Genomic DNA, 18,653 nt, shown 5'->3' with positions numbered 1-18,653 from the left:
TTTTTCTTACTTAAGAAGCAAGCATTTTGTGGTAACAGATATTTATGTTAAGTAAAAAATTATATTTTCTATTTTAATACCTGTAATTTGATGAGAAGGCTGTTGAAGAGTAATGTACATCCAGTCTTAATCAGCATCAGTTTTATTGCTAACTTCAATAATAGCAGAGTTAGGCCAATGCTGAACACTCTCAAAATCTCACTGTAAATGGCTAAAATGAAGTATTCAAGTTTGAAAGATTGGGTCATACTGTTTAATTAAGAAGTAGTCACTGCACACTAAAGTTCCATAGCATCTTAAAAAGTGGAAAAATGCAGGACTGGGATCATACATTACATCTGAGGCACCCACTCCCACTCTGTAAGGCATGGCTTAGCAATACAACGTGGCTTCTCAGAAACAGATGCTCAAATATTCTCCCTCTCATAGTGATATTCTGGAAGCAGTGCTGTAGAACTTGATAGGGAACAGAAATGGGACATTCATTCATGCAAGGCAAATATCCAGCACAATAGTGTGCATTTCATAATTTTAATACAATGGAACTAATTTAGCAACAACACAGCTCCTCTGAAGTCAACTCAGTGGAATTGTCCCTGTGTGTACCTGCTGCTTCTGAGAGCTGTTTGTGGTTTATGCACATTGACATACAAAAAATAATAGCAGATTCTCTGTTCCCTTATGATAGCTGTTAAAAAGGGAAAAAAATGAAAAGGCTTCCTAAAGAGCGAGCTTCAAAACACTGGCAGGAAAATAAACGAAGGAAGATTTTATGCTTCAGTGTTGAAGATAAAGTGCAAATGTAAAAAGATTTGACACAAACCTTGGGGAAATATCACATCCTTGTTGCATAAAGGCACCCAGGGAAAACCAGAGGCTGTTGAATATGCCAAATTCATTGGGAGGCTGGTCACTGGGTCCTTCTTTCCCATCCTCTGGTTCTTCTGTGTGCCACTCATATGGGCTAAACCTGCTAACTAGGAACAGGACCACACTGACACCAATGTAGGCAAAGACTATGCACATCCAGATCTCATACGCCAAAGGGTCCAAGAAGGAAAACACTCCTGGTTTAGATTTCTGGGGCTTTTTGATCATAATGGATATCCCCAAACTCATAAAAGGCTTAGAAAAATCAATGACCTCTTCTCGTACCAAAGTGATGGTCAGAGGCGCAACAGCAATCTCTGCTTTCTATAAAGAAAAAAAGAAATATAGGTGTATAGATTAATTTGAGTTGGCTTACACACTCAGCTAAGCAGCTAATTCCAAAGGTATGTCATTAACATCAGGACACTGTGGCTTAACTGTTCTTTATAACATCTTTCAGTTTCTTTCTATTACAGTCTATATTTATTCAATATGCTTTTAGTAAAACATGTAAATTGCAGTTTTTTATTTTACAGAATTATAGAAAAAGTTAATTTTCCTGCTAAGGGGAAGACTTAAATCTTACAGAGGTGGGCAGCAGTGTAGGTAGATCATTTTAGGTATTGATTTAGGTTTAAAGTAAAGGAATTCAAGGAAGAATGAAAAATGAGAATGACCCTATTGTCACTGAATGTGTAGTGATTTTTTTATAAGATCCCAGAAACAGTCATTTGTTATCATATTTTCATAAGACACAATCACTCTTCAAGGGAAACCAGCTCACGGGCTCAAGGAAGTTCCAAAGAGCATGAAGCAGCAAAGGTGATTACTGCCGTGATGCCACAAAACGTCACGCAGTTGTCTTGGGGCAAAGATAGTTCAATAGGAATGAATCAGGTTTTGAACAGTGCAAAAAGGCAAGCACACAGAAAATAGCTGTTCAAAATCATGCAGTAAAAGGACAAAAAGTGTGCTGAATCCATTCCCATTAGAGACAGGAATAATTTTTAGTATGTTTCTCTAATATAATAGTTTTTTAGAATGAAAATACCAGTCTTGAATGAATTGTTATTGATGATGATGGTGATTACAGCTGCTAACAATGATGTCTGCATGAACTGTGAGTTACTGTAGCTGTGCTAATGGGTCATTTTGGTCATCAGGGACTCAAGATTATATTAAGTTTGCTCCTTGCCTTGCCTTGTATGCTAAAGCTGTCATTACAGCAGTACTTAAGATGGGAATTGTAAGAGGAACTGTGACAAAAGATACACTAGTGGGAGGGGAACAGATGCAGAACCTGCTGCAACCTTTCTACCAGTCATTACGGTGGTGCTGTCCCTAGGTGGATTCACAGAGAAGACCCTGGGCTTTGTGACCAGCGTGGACTTCTAAACAGCTTATGGGCTAAGGAGGGTATTTTGAGCATATTTTGAGAATACTTGGTTTTGGTAACAAATAAGGTAGACTCACAACCTGCCTTCTGCAGTGGCATTACTCTGCTTCAGGCCTCAATATATGAGATAATCTGCCTGTATTTACTCCACCACAGGCCCAGTCAACTTCACAGGCACAATGAAGAGTTTTTCATAAATCTCTATTAATAAATAGAACTGCTGTAGTTTTATCTTCTAAATTCTTAATCAGCCCAAATTCATCTTAGCATCATCAGATACAGTGCATAGCTCACAGTTTAGGAAAGCATTTAAGCATGTTTGCATTTTAGGGTGCTCTTAAGGACATTCATACTCAGTAAAATACACAAGGATATTTAAATCCCATCAGTTTCAATAAGATTAAAACATGCTGAAAATCAAGGATGTGCTTAAATAGTTTAATCCAAGTGTTACATAAATAGCTTGTGCGATAAAGAAAAAAAAAAAAGTAGGCTTTTTCGTCATCTCACAACTTTGAAACAGATAAATGCATTTAAAATAATTTGATTTGTTATTTTATACACTAAGTTATATCTATTTTATGGAATTTAATTTAAAACTAATTTAATGTAGTTAAAATTTAAACCTATTTTGGTAGCTGTACGATTTTGAATAATTCAAAAGAAATGACTCATTCCAGTGCAATGGCCCAAAAATGCAAATTTGTATTAAAACTGCTACATATTAATCATCAGATTATATCTGTCATACTGAAATAGTTGCGATGCAAACATTTATCATCATAATTTTATGTAAAGATATTACAGTTTAAGCAACACAAAATCATAATTTTTCAAGCGTTATCAGACTATCTCTGGTGCTAATGTCTTGGGTAAACATTATGATAATATTGCAAATTCTCTGAATTTTAATGTAAATTTTGTAATATAAGGCATTTGAAAAAATTTGGCTTCTTGAAGTCTTGTCATTATGTAAGTCTGACTGAAATGGATCTTTTATGAGGAAAAATAACATCTAAAATATCTTTTTAAATACCCTGAAAACTGTAAAGTAAATTTGGTTTCTGTAGTCTAAGGATTGTAGAATGGTTTGGGCTCCTGGCATTGCTGCATATTTCTGTATTTTGTCTCACTCATAAACTCTTTTTTTTTTCTCGAAGAACGGTTTCCTTCCTTAGAGAAAATGTCTTTTATATTTCTAAAGTTCTGCTACTGTGAATGCCTACTGTGGAGTTCTTGAAATGAACTAAAAGATTCAGGGGAACTGTTATCTTTTACTGCCAATCTTCTCTGTATTTGTCACATAGTGGTATCTTCATTGACACAGTGTAAATGATGGACCTGGTCATTGATCTTCAAATGTGTTGGCTAACGGTTCTGTTTTTGTGTCTGCAGACTGCCACTGAGATTAAAACAAGGATCTTTGAGGGCTGTTAGTTTCTATGATGTGAGGTGGAAAAGTGCAAATGCCATTTGAATGTGAATTGTGGAGATTTTAAAGACCTAATTAGCACACTGCATACTCTATGTGAAACACTGGATAAAATTAATCTTGCCAAATTTGAATGCTCAAAGAGTACAGGCAGAACTCGAACTACACCAGAACTATCTGCCTACGCTACTTTCAGGAGTTGAAGAAGAGACACAGGAATTTATCCCATTTCATTACAACAGTGATCTAATATCAGATGATTCATAATATAGATGAACCCGTTTCATGCCAATGGATGTAAAGGGACAGTACACAGCTAGGTCACAATTAGATGCCAAATGGAAAAAGTGCAGCCTCCCCAATCTGATCATATTATTTATGGTTTTTGTAAGATTACCGTGTGCCACATTAAAGCCTACACAAACCCTTCATTGTTGAAAGCTAAATAATGACAATAGCTGTGCATGATAACCATGAGTGCTAGTGCTTTGCCCAGTTAATGTACACCATATAATTAAGGATTTAAGTGATTAACAATATAACAATGGTGCAAACAATTAATGATTTTGTTGCCAGTGAAATCTGTTTTGACAAAGACTAATCATACTTCACACTTGAATCAACTGCATCTGTACCAGCATTTCAATCAAGGCTGCACCACTAAGTACAGATGGATTCTGGATTCATCCAGTATCATACAATGGGGCAAGATTAAGTCTGATGGTAAGAGACTTTTACTTTTCCAGTATTATTATAACCTTGTGGATAAAATCTACGCTTGGTACAAGCTGTATGAAGAAAAAACATGCAGGAAGTGATTTCAGCCTCAGAAGCTTATAGCTTCTCAGATTTTAAACAGAAATGAGTTGTGACCTTTGGTATTAAGCAGTGAAAGCATAGCATTCTGTGTCAGAAGAATGAATATTTAACTGGAGCTGACTGTTATTGCCTTTGGAAACACCTGTTACATGTGCTCGATGGTATTTCATCCCCAGCCAGCATTTCTCCTGTGAGTTAGATATCAAGGCCTACAGAGCCCCAGAGGGCCTACTGCAGGCATTGGATACATCAGGGGCAAATGACCAAGACTCCCTGGTAGTTTTTAACCGAGCTCTAAAAACAAAACAGGAAAATAAACAACCCCTCACTATGACCTTCTGTGCAGTCACAGAAAAACTGTAACCACAGCACTTTACACACTGTTTCCCCTGGGACGTGATGGAATAATCAAGTAGTGAGTTTAGGTAAAAAACTAGCTGCTCCGTGCAGTATCTGAAGTATGTAGGTATCAGAATGACCAATGGTGCATACGGGTCTGGAGAGGACGTGGGATAAAATTGGCATGTCTCCAGTCTCAGTAACATAGAGAGGGCTAAGGGGAGAGGTGAGGTGAGGTGAGGAGAGGAGAGGAGAGGAGAGAATCCTTTTGTGTGTCACAGAAAAGGTCCAGTCTCACTGGCCAGCACAAAACTGTCTGTTAATCCTTTAATGTGGTTGGAAATTAGAAGCTGTAAAATGTTTCCCAAACAGATCATCTCGTTAACTTGCTAATTCAATTGCAAATTCTGTCCCAGACCTGGCTGCGTATAAAAAGCTTTGCTTGAAGCATAGCCAGCTACTCAGAGTACTTGTGTTTATGATTTGGGGATCTATCAGAGGAGATGAACATCCTCTTACAGCAGAGATTTGCAGGAAAGTCTCTGGTTGACTGATTTTTCTGTTTTCTCTGTTTGGAATAGGCCAGGGAACCTGATGGTCTGTAAATCATTTGGCAAGGATTCACAGAAGTTGTAAGGAGGATGCTTTTCATAGATTCCCTATGGAAATATTAAGCTGCAAACTTTCATAAGTTAACAGAAAGAACAATTTCTTTTAAAGCTACACCTTTAAAAGTGCATTAAACATGTTTGGAATAGCTCTCGGTCTTAAGGCCAGCTGGCACAGGGCAGTCTGTGTCATTACTATGAAAGTCATTTAACCTCTAAACCAGCATGGGTGCATTCAAGCTGCCTGTAGGGAATGGTCTCTCCTCCATCCTAGTGTCCAGCTGGGCTCAGAAATCGTTCTGGATGGTAATCATGGGCCAAAAATATACCAGGGACCATTGCTGCAATTTAGCAGATTAGTCAGACAAGCTCCAGAGCTCCTGGACACTTGCTGGTGCCAAGGATATACTGGGATATATCAAGGTGCCTTCGGACAGTACAGCAAATATACTGGGCAACAGTGGACATCTGTTAGATCTTTCAATAAAAAAGCAGCTCTGAGAGCTTTGCTGCAGTTGATTCCCAGAGCTCAACCCCAGAGTCACAGTCAAACTACAGCCTTCCTAAACACATAGTTGTGCAGGCATTTTTAAACTTGGCCATCAAACTTTAAAGAGCTTTCACGTAATTTTTTCCGTTACAAAAAACAAAGTGTTGACTATGTATTCTGGGATGTCCTCTTCATGTAGGTGATTTGCAACAGGTTCCTTATGCCTGTGAGTTTTGTGGCTTCCAGCTATGCTAACAGCTGCAGGTCACATTCCAGTACTGGCATGAACCTCTCTCTGTGTGAGCTTCCTAAGAGCACATTGTATTTCAGTCTAGTACTAGGGCAGTTTGGGTTTGATGAGGTAAATTTTTCAAGATAAAAGGAAAAAAAACCCAAATCCAAAACCCAAACAGAAAACTAAAGTATGATTTCAAGTTTTCCCTGTAATTTTCAACCAGAATGACAGGCCTCTGAAATTATGTATCTGGGTAAGGGGATTTTCTCACAATTTGTAAAATTCCTTGGACGATTTAAAAAATCTACTGGTGTAAAACAGAGCATAGATGTTGACTATCATGTGTTTGCTATTGCAATTAAAAGCCAGACAAGGAGTTGCCTCCATTTTGATAAAGTAAGTCGGAAACCCCCTTGACTTTTAATATCCTGAGATTTCAGCTGCTTCCAAGCCACTAAAGCGGATCCACATGCTTGGTGATCATTCAGCTTTTCCACTTTTTAAAGACACAAGTGAGGCTGGTTCTTCCAAGTACTTCCAAGAACATAAATTTTGTGAAGCTGGTATTACCTTCCCATTCCCAGGTGGAAAAGAAATAAAAAAAAATTCTGGGGCACGATTTCCCATATTCCTGCCGCAGACAGTCTATTGAACGTTGAGTAGTCCCCTGAACTGATACTAGTGGAGAAGTCTTCAATAAAATTTGTCAGCTATACTTAGCTGGCAGAATGGAACAGAAATGGATCTGCTAGAAAAGCCACTAGGCTTTTGTCACATGTGGCTCTATCCATCATTGGAGTTGCAAAAACTACAGCTCTGGATGGACCAACTGGTATGTAATAGTTTTATATAGGGAGGTTGAGGCATGTTATGAGTTCATTGGTGGAAAAGTCCTCACCTGAACAGTTTTAGGATTTTTTTTTTTTTATTCCATCACTGCAGTGAAGTTCCTTTAAGAATTCTGATCTGTTCTCAGTGCAGATACTAGCAACTGCAGACATCAGCAAGCATAGCTCTGAGTTTTGCTACTTTCGGTAACACCAGATACTGCAAATATTTCTTCAGGTTTGCTGGAACTATTTTAATTACATATTACAACTTTATGTGTCAACAGAATTGTTAACTGTTAGGCTATTCTGAAGAATCCTCCAAATCACTATATAGGATAATGCTATTAGTTACTGAATTTACCAGGTTTGCTCTTAAATTTTATTATTGATGTTCATCTTAAAAGGCTGTCTGAATTCTGAGTGACCTATTTGTGTACTTGTCTGCAGTGGTTTGTTACATATGTTTAATAATGATGGTGGATTCTCCCATTTCTCAAACCAGCCCAAGAATCCTATCTTTTTAAAAAGATCAGTCCACCATTCCATGACAATGAGTAAATGAGTGATATTCTTCCCTGCTAAGTTTTACAATGTATCAGGATTAGATGGTCTCTAACATTAGTTCTAACATCAATGAATTTTTAAGGGATGGGCAAACTATGGATGTTCTAATGTGACAAGGTACTAGTCGAATAAATAGTAGAATTTGCATGAAACTATTTAATTTTCTCTCGAAAACAAATGAAAGCACAGAGATCTGAAACAGAATTCTGTTTCTTTTCTGTGACCTCAAGATTAAATAAAATGCACATATACTTTATATTTTATGACTAATTCTACGATAAATTAAATCCTGCTTCAAAAATTGGTATGCTTACCCCATAAACAAGTTCTCCCACCATCCCATTCCAGATTTTTGTCTCTGGATCCCTTGCTCCATATTTTCCATCAGGAACAATGGCAATTTTGTACTTGATACCAATATGTTTTGCAATTTCTGACGCCAGATCTACACAGTATCCTTCAAACTTGTCATTCCCTTCAAACGTATCATGGTTTTTCTTGAACATAACATATGGGGCTTCCTATAATGAAAGAAGTAGAACTGTAAAGGAGAAGTATACCGAATACACTCTGAAAAGTAACATGTCATCTACTGACTGAACAACACACATTTCATCAAAAGTTCATGGATAGTATTAGCACATTTAAATTAAAATGTATAGAGAGAAACCCTTCTGGAAAGGGACACTATTTAGACTGCAAGTTGGCTTATACATTTCACAAGATCTATCGGCCTTACAAATTATGAACACAAAAGCTATTAAAGAATGCATACAAATTTTACTTTGTTTAAAATGAAAGACCTTAGTGCAGTATATGCTAAATTTAAAGTGTGAAGAGAGGTTGAACCTCTACAATGCAAATGACTGTGGGATAATGCAAAGTATAATTTATGCTTTTGACATCAGTAAGTAAGCATATCCTCTAACAGTGTGGTTACTGTTTATGTAATTTCAGATGCGCAGCTTGAATCATTTCCTTTCTTGAGGTTTAGAACGCATAGTTATTAAGAGGCTATATATATTTTAGTGAGAATATTGAAATACATTTCTGAGGAAATATGTATCTTCCCCTTCAAATAAACAGTACAGATTCTGCAAGATCCTTTAGGATGAATCTAAGCAATATGCATGGACAAAAATGGTATTAAGCTGACACTCACTTTACATGTTGCATGAAAAAGAAGTTCCAAAATATTTTGCGATGGTGAGTGCCACTGAAAACATGTAAAACCTGTCTCAAAAAGTGGATCTTACAATCCCTTTGTAGACCTTACTATTACAACAGTGAATATAATGTGATTGTGAAATCAAGGTCACATTAGGTAAACAAGGTCACATTTTTCTTTCTTGCTCTGTGTGGATTCAGACTTTAGAAATCATTATAAAAAACTATACTTCCTGGTAGTTTTTTTAAATTACTGCATAAAATTCATATTCATAGCCAGTTCCAGATAAAATATCTGTCACGATTGTCACCCTTTGTTTGAAGTTACATCACAAAATGCTGGCAACTTAAGTTTTCTCTGTGCTGGCCCTGGCAATTGTGTTTTTGACACTAACCTTGGTAGCACTCTGTCCTATTCACATCTTTCCCACATACATAATTAGTACAAAAATAAAAATAAAGGGAAATATGTAGTTTGAGAATGTCTGCTTCATTGAAACTACATCAACATCAGCTGTAAGCAACAGCAATTTTGTAACTTCTACTGGTCATTTAATAATGGAGGATACGTGGCATCACAGGAGCAATAGGGTGACTGAATAAACCAATTCCACAATTTTTCCGTGTGTCAGGTAAATTTTTCTTTTTGGATACCAAAATATATCATGTTAGCAGTGTGTGGATCCACCCAAGAGAGGAACTTGATAGGCAAGCCTTTAATTTACTATTATAATGTGAAAAGGCAAAGAAATAGAGAAGAGAGTGATTATATGTGGGAGGCACTATTCTCTTTACGTATATAAGTTTACTCCCTGTGGTAACTCTGGCCAGGACCCACCTCTGTATATGGATGGCAGAACAGAGCTTCGTGCAATGTGAGTGGAGAAAGTTGTGTAGATTGTTTGCTTCAGTGTGAGAGAAAGGTCCCGTGTTAAATTCACACAGTTTTGGAATGGGGAAATGCTAGTGTTTCCTTAAAGATAGTCAGGTTCCTAAATATTGCAGGAGTGTTTCAGTCTCAGATGTATTCCCAGAACACCTTTCCTCCCACCAGCTCCTTCTTACGCTATTCTTTGCCATGGGCATGCCTCTTTGGGCCACAATCCCTTAGCAGGAATTCAGTGTTGGAGGCCATTGATGCATTATGGCCATTACTTCAGCTACACAGAAAAGCTTCCACAACGATCACTTTCTAAGCCAAACTCTGTCTGACTGATTCCTTGTCCTATGTAAAAGTATAAATGTGCAGAGAAGTTGGAGGGTGACAGCAGGTTCTTGCATTTCTTGAGCACTTAGTTATGACCACTGCACGGCTAAGGATCACCAAGGACTTCTGAAACTGGGACAATCACAAGACAAGTTGTCACCATCCTGATGCGTGTGGCTGGGGCACTGAGAAGACCACTGAGCTACAGCATTAACTACACACTGTAATCACTGCAGTGATGCAATGCAGTAACTTTGCCCGTCGAGTTTGTATCTTTAAAGGAAAGCTGGCTGAGTATTACCAGCAGCCTTCACCATTTCTTGTATTCCTATCCCCAGTTAAATCAGCTTAATCACAACCGCCTGTTTTCCAGAGGGAGGGAGGGAGAAGAGCAGGGAGAAGGGGTCCTGCCCTCTGTTTGCAGTAATCTTGATTTTAGAAAGAATTTTGGGCACATGAATCAAATGTTTATTCCTTGTTTAAGCTTTTTGATTCTGTGAGAGCAAAACCCAAAATCTGGATCTCACTACCTATGTTATTGCACAAAAATGGTTAAAATAGACAAAGGAGAAAAATACTACATCTCCTGATTGTGATTTAGTGAACTGCTAGCTAGAAATAGAACTGAGTCTTGTCCAGTATCCTGCATTTGTAGGCTTGCCTTACAAGCTCCAGCTACATTTGGTCGCTGCACATCAAAAGCAATTTTGTTTTTCAAAGACCAGAGTTAGTGACTGCCAGGTCTTATGATTCAGCCTTTCTTATAAAAACCCAAGCCACAGGCATACAATTAAATTCACACCAGGAAATAATAATTCTGGAGAGGGACACAAAGCAGAGAGGCACAGAAGAGGCCAGGTCAGCCTGCTCCTTCTCCCAAAACCCAGACACTGCGCTTCTGCCTGCACCTCATCACTAACAGGGCTGCTACGAAAAAGCATTTAAACTGTGTCTGCACAGCAAAGCAAATGACAGATGCCTCATTTTTCCTGTTAAAGGCTAAATAAACTTCAGCCCCTCTCACCACGAGTTCTGTAAGAGAATGCTGAGAAGGGAAGTAGTGGGATCCAACACCATCCTTGGTAGGCGCTAGCAGCAGCCATCCCATCCAGTGGAGGGACCACCAAGTGAGGATGCAGAAGACCTGGGTTCTGGCAGGGATCTAACTGTTGGGTGACGTGGGGGAACTGCATTAGCTCTCTCCCCATCCACTTATCTTTCTACAGACCAATCTTACTGATTTAGAAGGAACACCTCTTCTAATGCAATTCTCTTATAAAGTAAGGTAGTACCTCTTGCTGTGACTGCTTTAAAAGAAGCAATTGAGTGAGATCTGCCAGTGTGAAACAATACAATTGAAATTAATGGGAACACCTACTACCTTTTGCTTACTATGTTGTCCTTTCCCTCCCCCCTATTTTACAGAGAATAAATAACAGTTTAATTGTTGTGCCTCCTTTACCTGCCAAATAATGAGAGATGTATTTTCAGGGTAGAGTTTGATGAGAGGTTGGGGGTGGGACTGAATGTGGCTTTCTGATAAAGACTGTTTACAGAAAAAATCAAACAGTAGCACTAGTTTAAATTCTGTCCATTTCAGGTGTTGGGAGTGTTTCAAACTAATGAGGCGTGCAGATGTTATTATAATAACATCAGGACATTGAAAGGCAAGTTTTACTGGTTTGCTAACAAGCAACTTAACAGATGAATTTGCAAGGTCACACTGCAAAGTCATGAAATATCTGAACTGATCAATAGCATGTACTCAGCCATACCTTGATACTCTTTTCTATCTGTGGCACTGATAAAGATTATTTTTTCCTGTATAACTTATTACAATAGCATTTTCTAAATTAGTAGTAATGTTAGTGTAAACATGGTAGTCTAAAGATACAAGAGATGCAAGACATCTATGGAGAGGTAGCATCTTCTATTAAATCAGCTGAAATAGCTGAAAACAGTAGGCATACTTTTTCAGTTTCCAGTTATGGCATCTTGTCTAATAAAAATATTACTTCTCCACTCCACCTTTGCATTTACTACATTTTTAAACTATAAACTCTTAACCTACTATATGTAAAACACAGGTTTGACTTACTGCTGAATGAGGTTTAACACCACAATATTTGCAAGATTTCAGCTGCTTAATAGTATTCTATGAGGCAGTGAATCAAGGAAAAGGCCACATTAAAATGATCAATGACTAGCACGGAACAGATATTTGAAATGGTGCAAGCTTTACTTATATAATTCACAATCTTATAACAATATGCAACATTTGTAAATACAAGTTGATGTCTGCAACAATTACCTTTATAGATGTAAACAAATCATTCCACCACATTGCCACAAATTCATGTGTACAGTAAAATGCTCACAACTGATGATTCATACTATAAGGGAAGCTGGAGAAAGTAACTAACCCAAATACCAAACAGATCTATGTTTGGCTTTCCTACTCTACAGTTCATTTCAAAATCTTTAAACATTGTAAAAATAATCTGTAAAAGTGACAAATATTTGTGCAAGGAAATGTCTCATTTTTAGAATAGAAGTGTCACACATTATCACACTTTATTCTGAAATAAACTTCTGTTGATGTCAATGAAAGTTTTTTTTGGCTTTTTGTGGTTTTGGTTTTTTTTTCTGAATAAAGTGTTCAGGATTCGGTTTGAAGTTTTTATTATTGTCATGCAACAAACTTCAATTTTTCCTCCTGTTTACTAAAGAATTTAATTAATAAAATTTCTAATGAAAAAATATTTTTCTGTTATGAGAAAGAAGGTTATAGTTAGAATTTTTGAGGTAAGACTCTGTCAAGAGTATATCAGGCAAAACAATGAGGGTGGCTCTCAGTCACCTAATGAAGGTTATCTGTCATCTGAGATGCCCTAAGGTAACCGGTTTGACCTCCAAGTGCCATTCTGCAGGTCCTTTGTGCTGCCTCTTTATGGATAGGTCTGATACCCTCAGTGTTAGGCATCCACCTATGAGCCATGAATCAATTTCTAAACCTTTGTGGACTTCCACGAAAAATTACATACTTGGGGCACTATTTATCCCATATGCCTGAAACAATATACACCAGCTGAAACAGCCAGATGGAGTGGTCATATATGGCATGAGACAGGCAAGTGTCATCCTGCCAGTGTAAGAAATGGGGGGTTGGCAGTATATTCTAGAGCATGTTAAATGTCACTGAGTGCTTACAACTGGGCAACTGAATCAATAGCTTTTGTAAAGTCATCTACATTTAGGTGACTCAGTCGTGAACTGGATCCTGCCCTTGAAGCTTGATCTGCCAACACCAAGACTATCTGATTAAAATACTGAGCTGAAAGCCACATGTACATTGAGCTTTGGTTCTAAAGGATTTTTGTGATTTTTACGTTTTGCAGTCTCAGAGTAGGTACAGAGCTGGGTGTATCATGAAATGGATTAGAAAGTTTGGAGTAGTCTTCCCAGCCTACTCCCCACGCTCTACCTCAGCAACTTGTCACTGTATCTCTCCCACTTGCTAAATTAGAGATGATCATTATTCCTGGCTGGCTAAGTCACTTGCTTTACCTCAGTGTTAGAGGAAAGCTGCACATGGCATCGCTTATCCAGTCATAGAACAAGCCTGCTGTGGACGTCCTAACCCCCCTGCCTTGAGGAAATACTTCTGCATACAGGTAGAAAATCTGTCCTTTCCAGAGGGCCAGGTGTGCAGGAGGCTGTGCCTGTGATCATGACAGGTACAGGACAAAGGTCTCTCCCAGGAACTATAAAAAGCAGGCCTTCATGGAAGCTGGTAAAGAGCACCAGCTGCCCCCATGGCCACCTCTCTCTGGGCTGCTCCTTCACTACATGACTCATCGGAGACAGGTGGAGCGCCTACGCACTAAACCAAAACCATAAAATAAATTCTATGTGCTCTCACTACGTTACAAATCAACATAACATTTTGCCAAGTAGGAAATGCTGTACTAATTTCTTTGAGTGCAGAGATAATTTGTTATAAAGCATCTTCTATGCAATAGCCATACAGCCACATTACAGCAAGGTAAGCATAGACACATAAAAACCGAAGAAACAGCAGGCGAATTAACTTGCACTATTTTGCTTCAGGCAAAAATTAAAGCGAGCCATGCTGAAAACTTGTAGACTTTTCTTAAGCCGTCACAACATCTGTCTTTGAAGACTGAAAAGCCTGACAGCACTGGTTGCAGAAGCTTTTCAGTTTAATGTTGGAAAATATGCATGCAACCAAAATTATATGTGTCATCTACAATGGTTCAACTTCCCTTCAATGTGAAGAGAGCAACGAGGAGGTGAAAAAGTCTCTGTCTGGCATTTGCAACATGACTATAATACAGAGAAGAGCAAAATAACAGGATTCTGAAAGTTAGTCTAGTTAAATGTATCTTTGTGTGTGTGATCATATGCTTATGGATGCTAAATACACTGCCCTGGCAGGCCAACATTAAGAATCATGGTTCTAATCTGCCTTCAGCATCATGTGTGCAGCTCCCAGTGGAGTCTATGTGAGATGGGCATGATAAGGCAGAATTCACCATATATTCTTATTCAAACCAAATTCTGATATATTTCTCTTGCACTGTGATTTTGAAACACTGAAAGGGGACACTTTTGGTCATGAAGCAGTGCTGCTTTCAAATAATTGCATTTATCCCAAAATGACATGCTGCATAAACATAGGGCATGCTTTGGAATATTAATTCAGCTTTTTGGTTTTGAAAATGATCCCACCAGTCCTTTCAGTACAGGGACTGGAAAAGTTCTTTTGAAGATAACATTTATTATGCACATCAAAATGCTTCAATGCAAACAGGACAGGCAAGATAACACATTTTAAAAGTTTTCTAGTTTTCCTTTTTTTCCTTTCTGGCAAACAGGAACCTTTTATATTACTTTTCATTATTATTTTTTACTCTTTTCTCCTAAGCTTGGAGCTATTTATGGAAATTACAGTATTCATGTATGGTAGCTTCAGTCAAAGATATCAGGATTGGTATGAGAGGAAAATTTCGACTGAAAGCTTGTTATTCACATCGTTCTCTTCTCAGCTTGGCAAAGTTGAAGGTTAACGTCATCTGTTCTAGACATTTCAGATTAGTCACAGAACTTTTCTTGGTGGTTCAGTGCCTGGTCATCCAGTCAGAGGAACAGTAATCCATATGGAAAAATTAGCTCAATGCTACTAGACTGGTGGTTAATACTTGAGCCTTAGTTAGGAATGTTCGCAGCATCTTGGGACTCTTTTCTTCCTTGATCAATTTCTTAAAATAGGATTCTTCATCAGAGGCTGAAAAGAGGAGGACTGTACTGAAGTATATTTTTTTTTTCCATCACCAAGTCTTTTTTTTTTTTTTTTTTTTTTTTTTTTTAGGAACAAGATACATATATTTTAAATGTCCCATGCAAAAAAAATAAATAAAGAAAGAAAAGGTACACAATTTGGTTAGGAGTTACATTCTGAATTCCTGTATAGTAGTTTGGTTGGTTTGCTTCCTGAAATGATAATCTTCAACAGGAGATTTGTTAAGACATACTTAATGTATAAATGCTGATACACATTGATGGAAATCTGATAACTAACTGCATTTTTCAGTAAGAAAATGCCTTGACACTTTCCTTTGGATTATTTTCAACTCTGTATCAAATTAGAAAAAATATTGCTTAACAACACATACAGAATATTCCTTTCCATTTGAAACACAGTTTATTCTAAAGGGTTAAAATGTCTTGTCTAAATGAAGCAGGTGAAAAGGGCAGTGAACTGAGATGTAAAATCTTAAAAGCGGTCAGGTAAAGGTCACCCTTTGCCAGTTGGCTTTGACAAACATCAGCTTAAAAGGGCATGTCTAATATCTAAGGGAAAATTGCTAAATATTTTGTTTAAAATACTGGTTTGTAAGAAAAAATTGTTTTGAAAAGCTATGTATTAAAAATGTAAATGAACGAAGCAACTGCATTCTCCTCTGCAACCACTCTTGAAAAACGACACTGGAAAATCAACCCCCAAATCTATTTAGATTGTATTAAAATGGAAATTTTATTGAAATGCTGAATAAACATATTAAGAAATATGTTCAAATGCATCTACTAAATTCATGCTTTCATTCAGAATTTTAAGTGTATAATCAAGTTCTGATTGGCTGACTTAACTACAAAACTTGGAATTTTAGCTCTTGATAATGTCAATTTTGAATTTATAATGTGCCAACAAAAAGGGACACTGGTATTACAGACATCTCATTCTATACCCTCTCTTCAATTCTGTTATTTAGAGGTTTCAGGTTTTTCTTTTCTTCCAGTTTCTTGTGAGTCAAGATTTATCAATTAGAGGTTGAACGAATTCACTTGTATTTCTCAGACTTACTTTAGTAAAAAATGAAAAAGACTGAATAACAGAAAAAAATTACCGCAACTCAATTTTAAAATACCGATTCCGAGTGAATCATTATAATAAATGCATACCAAAAAAACTCTGTACAGTCAAGATAATTAAGATATATGGCTCTCACCCGCCCACTAACTTAGGAACTGGCACTCTAAATTAGACCATAACTAGAAAAGAAATTGTGTCACACACCAGTATAAGCATTAAAAAAAAGAAACACCTTACCAAAATTGTAGTGACAACTACTGTTCTATTCTCAATGGCTGAAGTGTCATTTCCAAGTGTAGGTTCATGCTGAATCAAAACTAATTTATCCATGTCATTCCAGTAACCAACCTGCAAAACAAAACACATATAATTTACAGTAGAAAAGTCTGCATTCTGTGTAATTACAAATGCAAATGATTATAAGAACAGAGTGATCCAAAGTAATTTTGTACCAAAGGAAGTGCTGTCGCACTCACAGACAGGTGCATGGTGGTGTGCAATCTAACACTTTGGGTATACCATCTTGCACCACTGCTGCACAGTCAGACCTGGTATTGCTGCAACTCAGCCATTCCTGAATGACATGAGCTACTTACTTCAACCAGAGGGACAAGCTAAATCCATTTTCAACAGTTTGAAGCCTTCCTGGGGCATAAATGAGATATAAGAATTTTCGCTCTCCATAAGAAATTTTTCATTCGTTAAGACCTTCTGGTCTTAGATGGAGGAGTGAAAGACATCTGGATGACAGCTTTGCAAATCAATGGCTGATCTCAATTCCCTGCTCCATCATGGGCCTCCCAGGGGATGCCAACCCAGGGGCTTACACCAGGCCTGTTCCACTTAACTGATGGTGATGACCTTTAGTACCTACATCAGAAGCCCTGTTATTAAAGGTTTCTTCAGACTCACCAGACAGACAGGCACCACCCGACAGTGACTCAGCCCATGCAGTATAAGCACCCTTCCTAGAAAAGCGCTTGCTTAAAACATGGTGAGGGTGACTTCACTCTAAAAGCCCACAGGCTCTAAAAGTGCCCACAGGGAGGTGGAACAAATCAGGTTTTCCTCTCCCTGGTTGTGTTTAGGCTGCCACAGCGCTTCCCAGAGCAAACTTAAGGTGAAACAGCTGCCTTTGTTCATGCTGGCAATGAACTACTCTAGAGCCAGGTTTGAATCACTCGTGTCGCTTCTTGCACTCCCATGAAGAAAACCCCCCACACCCTCCCTTTCCCCTTTCTTGCCATTCGCTTTTCTGCAACTAGATCACGGGTGTCTGTGGACCCTCTGACAAGGCCACTGAGGAGTGGCTCAGTGCCTGTTCCTCTGACCCAGCGCTGACAGCACCCAGCTCCACCTCAAACAGACAACGTGAACACAAATGTGTCATTAGAACAGTGCCCTAATTCCACCTAAAGGGGCTCTCCAGGTTGCTGAGAACCTAATGAATTAAGAGACTGACATTTTTCTCAGTAAAGGTGCAGACAGCGGCAGTGATGTTAAAAGGTTTCTATCAAAGAGATGCAATTCAAGCTGGCACAGCTCACTGTTTGGGAGCAGCTAGAGGCCAGCCAGCAGGAACTGCCCCTTCCCTCCTTCCTTGATTAATTAGGAGTTCATGAGACCAAGAGCTGGGACAGAGCAATGCCTTGTCTGTCTTACCAGAAGAGGAAAGGAAACTGCGGTGGGAAGTGGGATCCAGACAGAGCTCCAGTGTAACTGTCAGTGCCAAACTGGCTAAATGATAGATCAGCTATACAGCCAATTTTATTTCTAACATTGTGGTAGAACCCAGACCAAAATTCACCATCACATAGGATTCTGTCTCCACAACATGTAGAAACGTCATGTTCAGATCAGTGCAGTGATGCGATATGAGAGTCTAGAAGTGCAGGGGAGTGCTTTTGATTCCTGGTCTTATACATGTTAAAGAATCCTGTATATTCTTAAAACAACTAACATTACTCTTGATTTTTACATTTACTGTTTCATAAACTTCCTTTTTGAAAAAAAATATTTATGGAGAGGCAGGTCATTTTAGCAGTCCTCAGAGCAGTGTGCAGACACAACTCACCATAGGGAATTACAAATACATGAAGTAATTCAATATGAGTGAGTGAGTATGATTGAGTATGAATGAGTATATTTTTTTCTATTAGCAAAGCAAACATGCATAAAGTCTTCCCGTGCACAGCTTCTGGCATATTTAGTTGAAATGTTCCTTTTCTATCTGCAATTGCTATTACAGCACAGGAGCCTTGATTTAGGTGTCTGCGGCTAACAGGATTCTGCAGCGTTGCTG

At 38.1% G+C, this 18,653-nt stretch overlaps 1 protein-coding gene across 6 annotated transcripts in view; it reads right to left on the bottom strand.

The window, feature by feature from the left end:
* The window catches only part of GRIA4 (glutamate ionotropic receptor AMPA type subunit 4), a 275,697-nt gene that overhangs the window by 47,478 nt on the left and 209,566 nt on the right, over nucleotides 1-18,653 (bottom strand). For 5 of the 6 annotated variants that reach the window (XR_013926315.1, XM_080377063.1, XM_080377062.1 and 2 more), the window contains 3 exons: nucleotides 16,589-16,699; nucleotides 7,898-8,104; nucleotides 824-1,194 (listed from right to left, as the gene is read on the bottom strand). Coding sequence is in view for 5 of the 6 variants with exons in the window: in XM_080377063.1 (XP_080233189.1) it covers nucleotides 824-1,194; nucleotides 7,898-8,104; nucleotides 16,589-16,699 (689 nt within the window). In the remaining variant the exon portion in view is untranslated. Of the gene's footprint in view, nucleotides 1-823; nucleotides 1,195-7,897; nucleotides 8,105-9,535; nucleotides 15,266-16,588; nucleotides 16,700-18,653 lie in introns of those variants that run through there. The other variant, XM_080377066.1, reaches the window with a different exon arrangement.

This window comes from Falco punctatus, assembly GCF_963210335.1.
Source record: "Falco punctatus genome assembly, chromosome: 2".
NCBI classification, from domain to species: domain Eukaryota; kingdom Metazoa; phylum Chordata; class Aves; order Falconiformes; family Falconidae; genus Falco; species Falco punctatus.
Note: the sequence above shows the minus strand (reverse complement) of the source record. Positions and strands in the feature narration are given on the sequence as shown.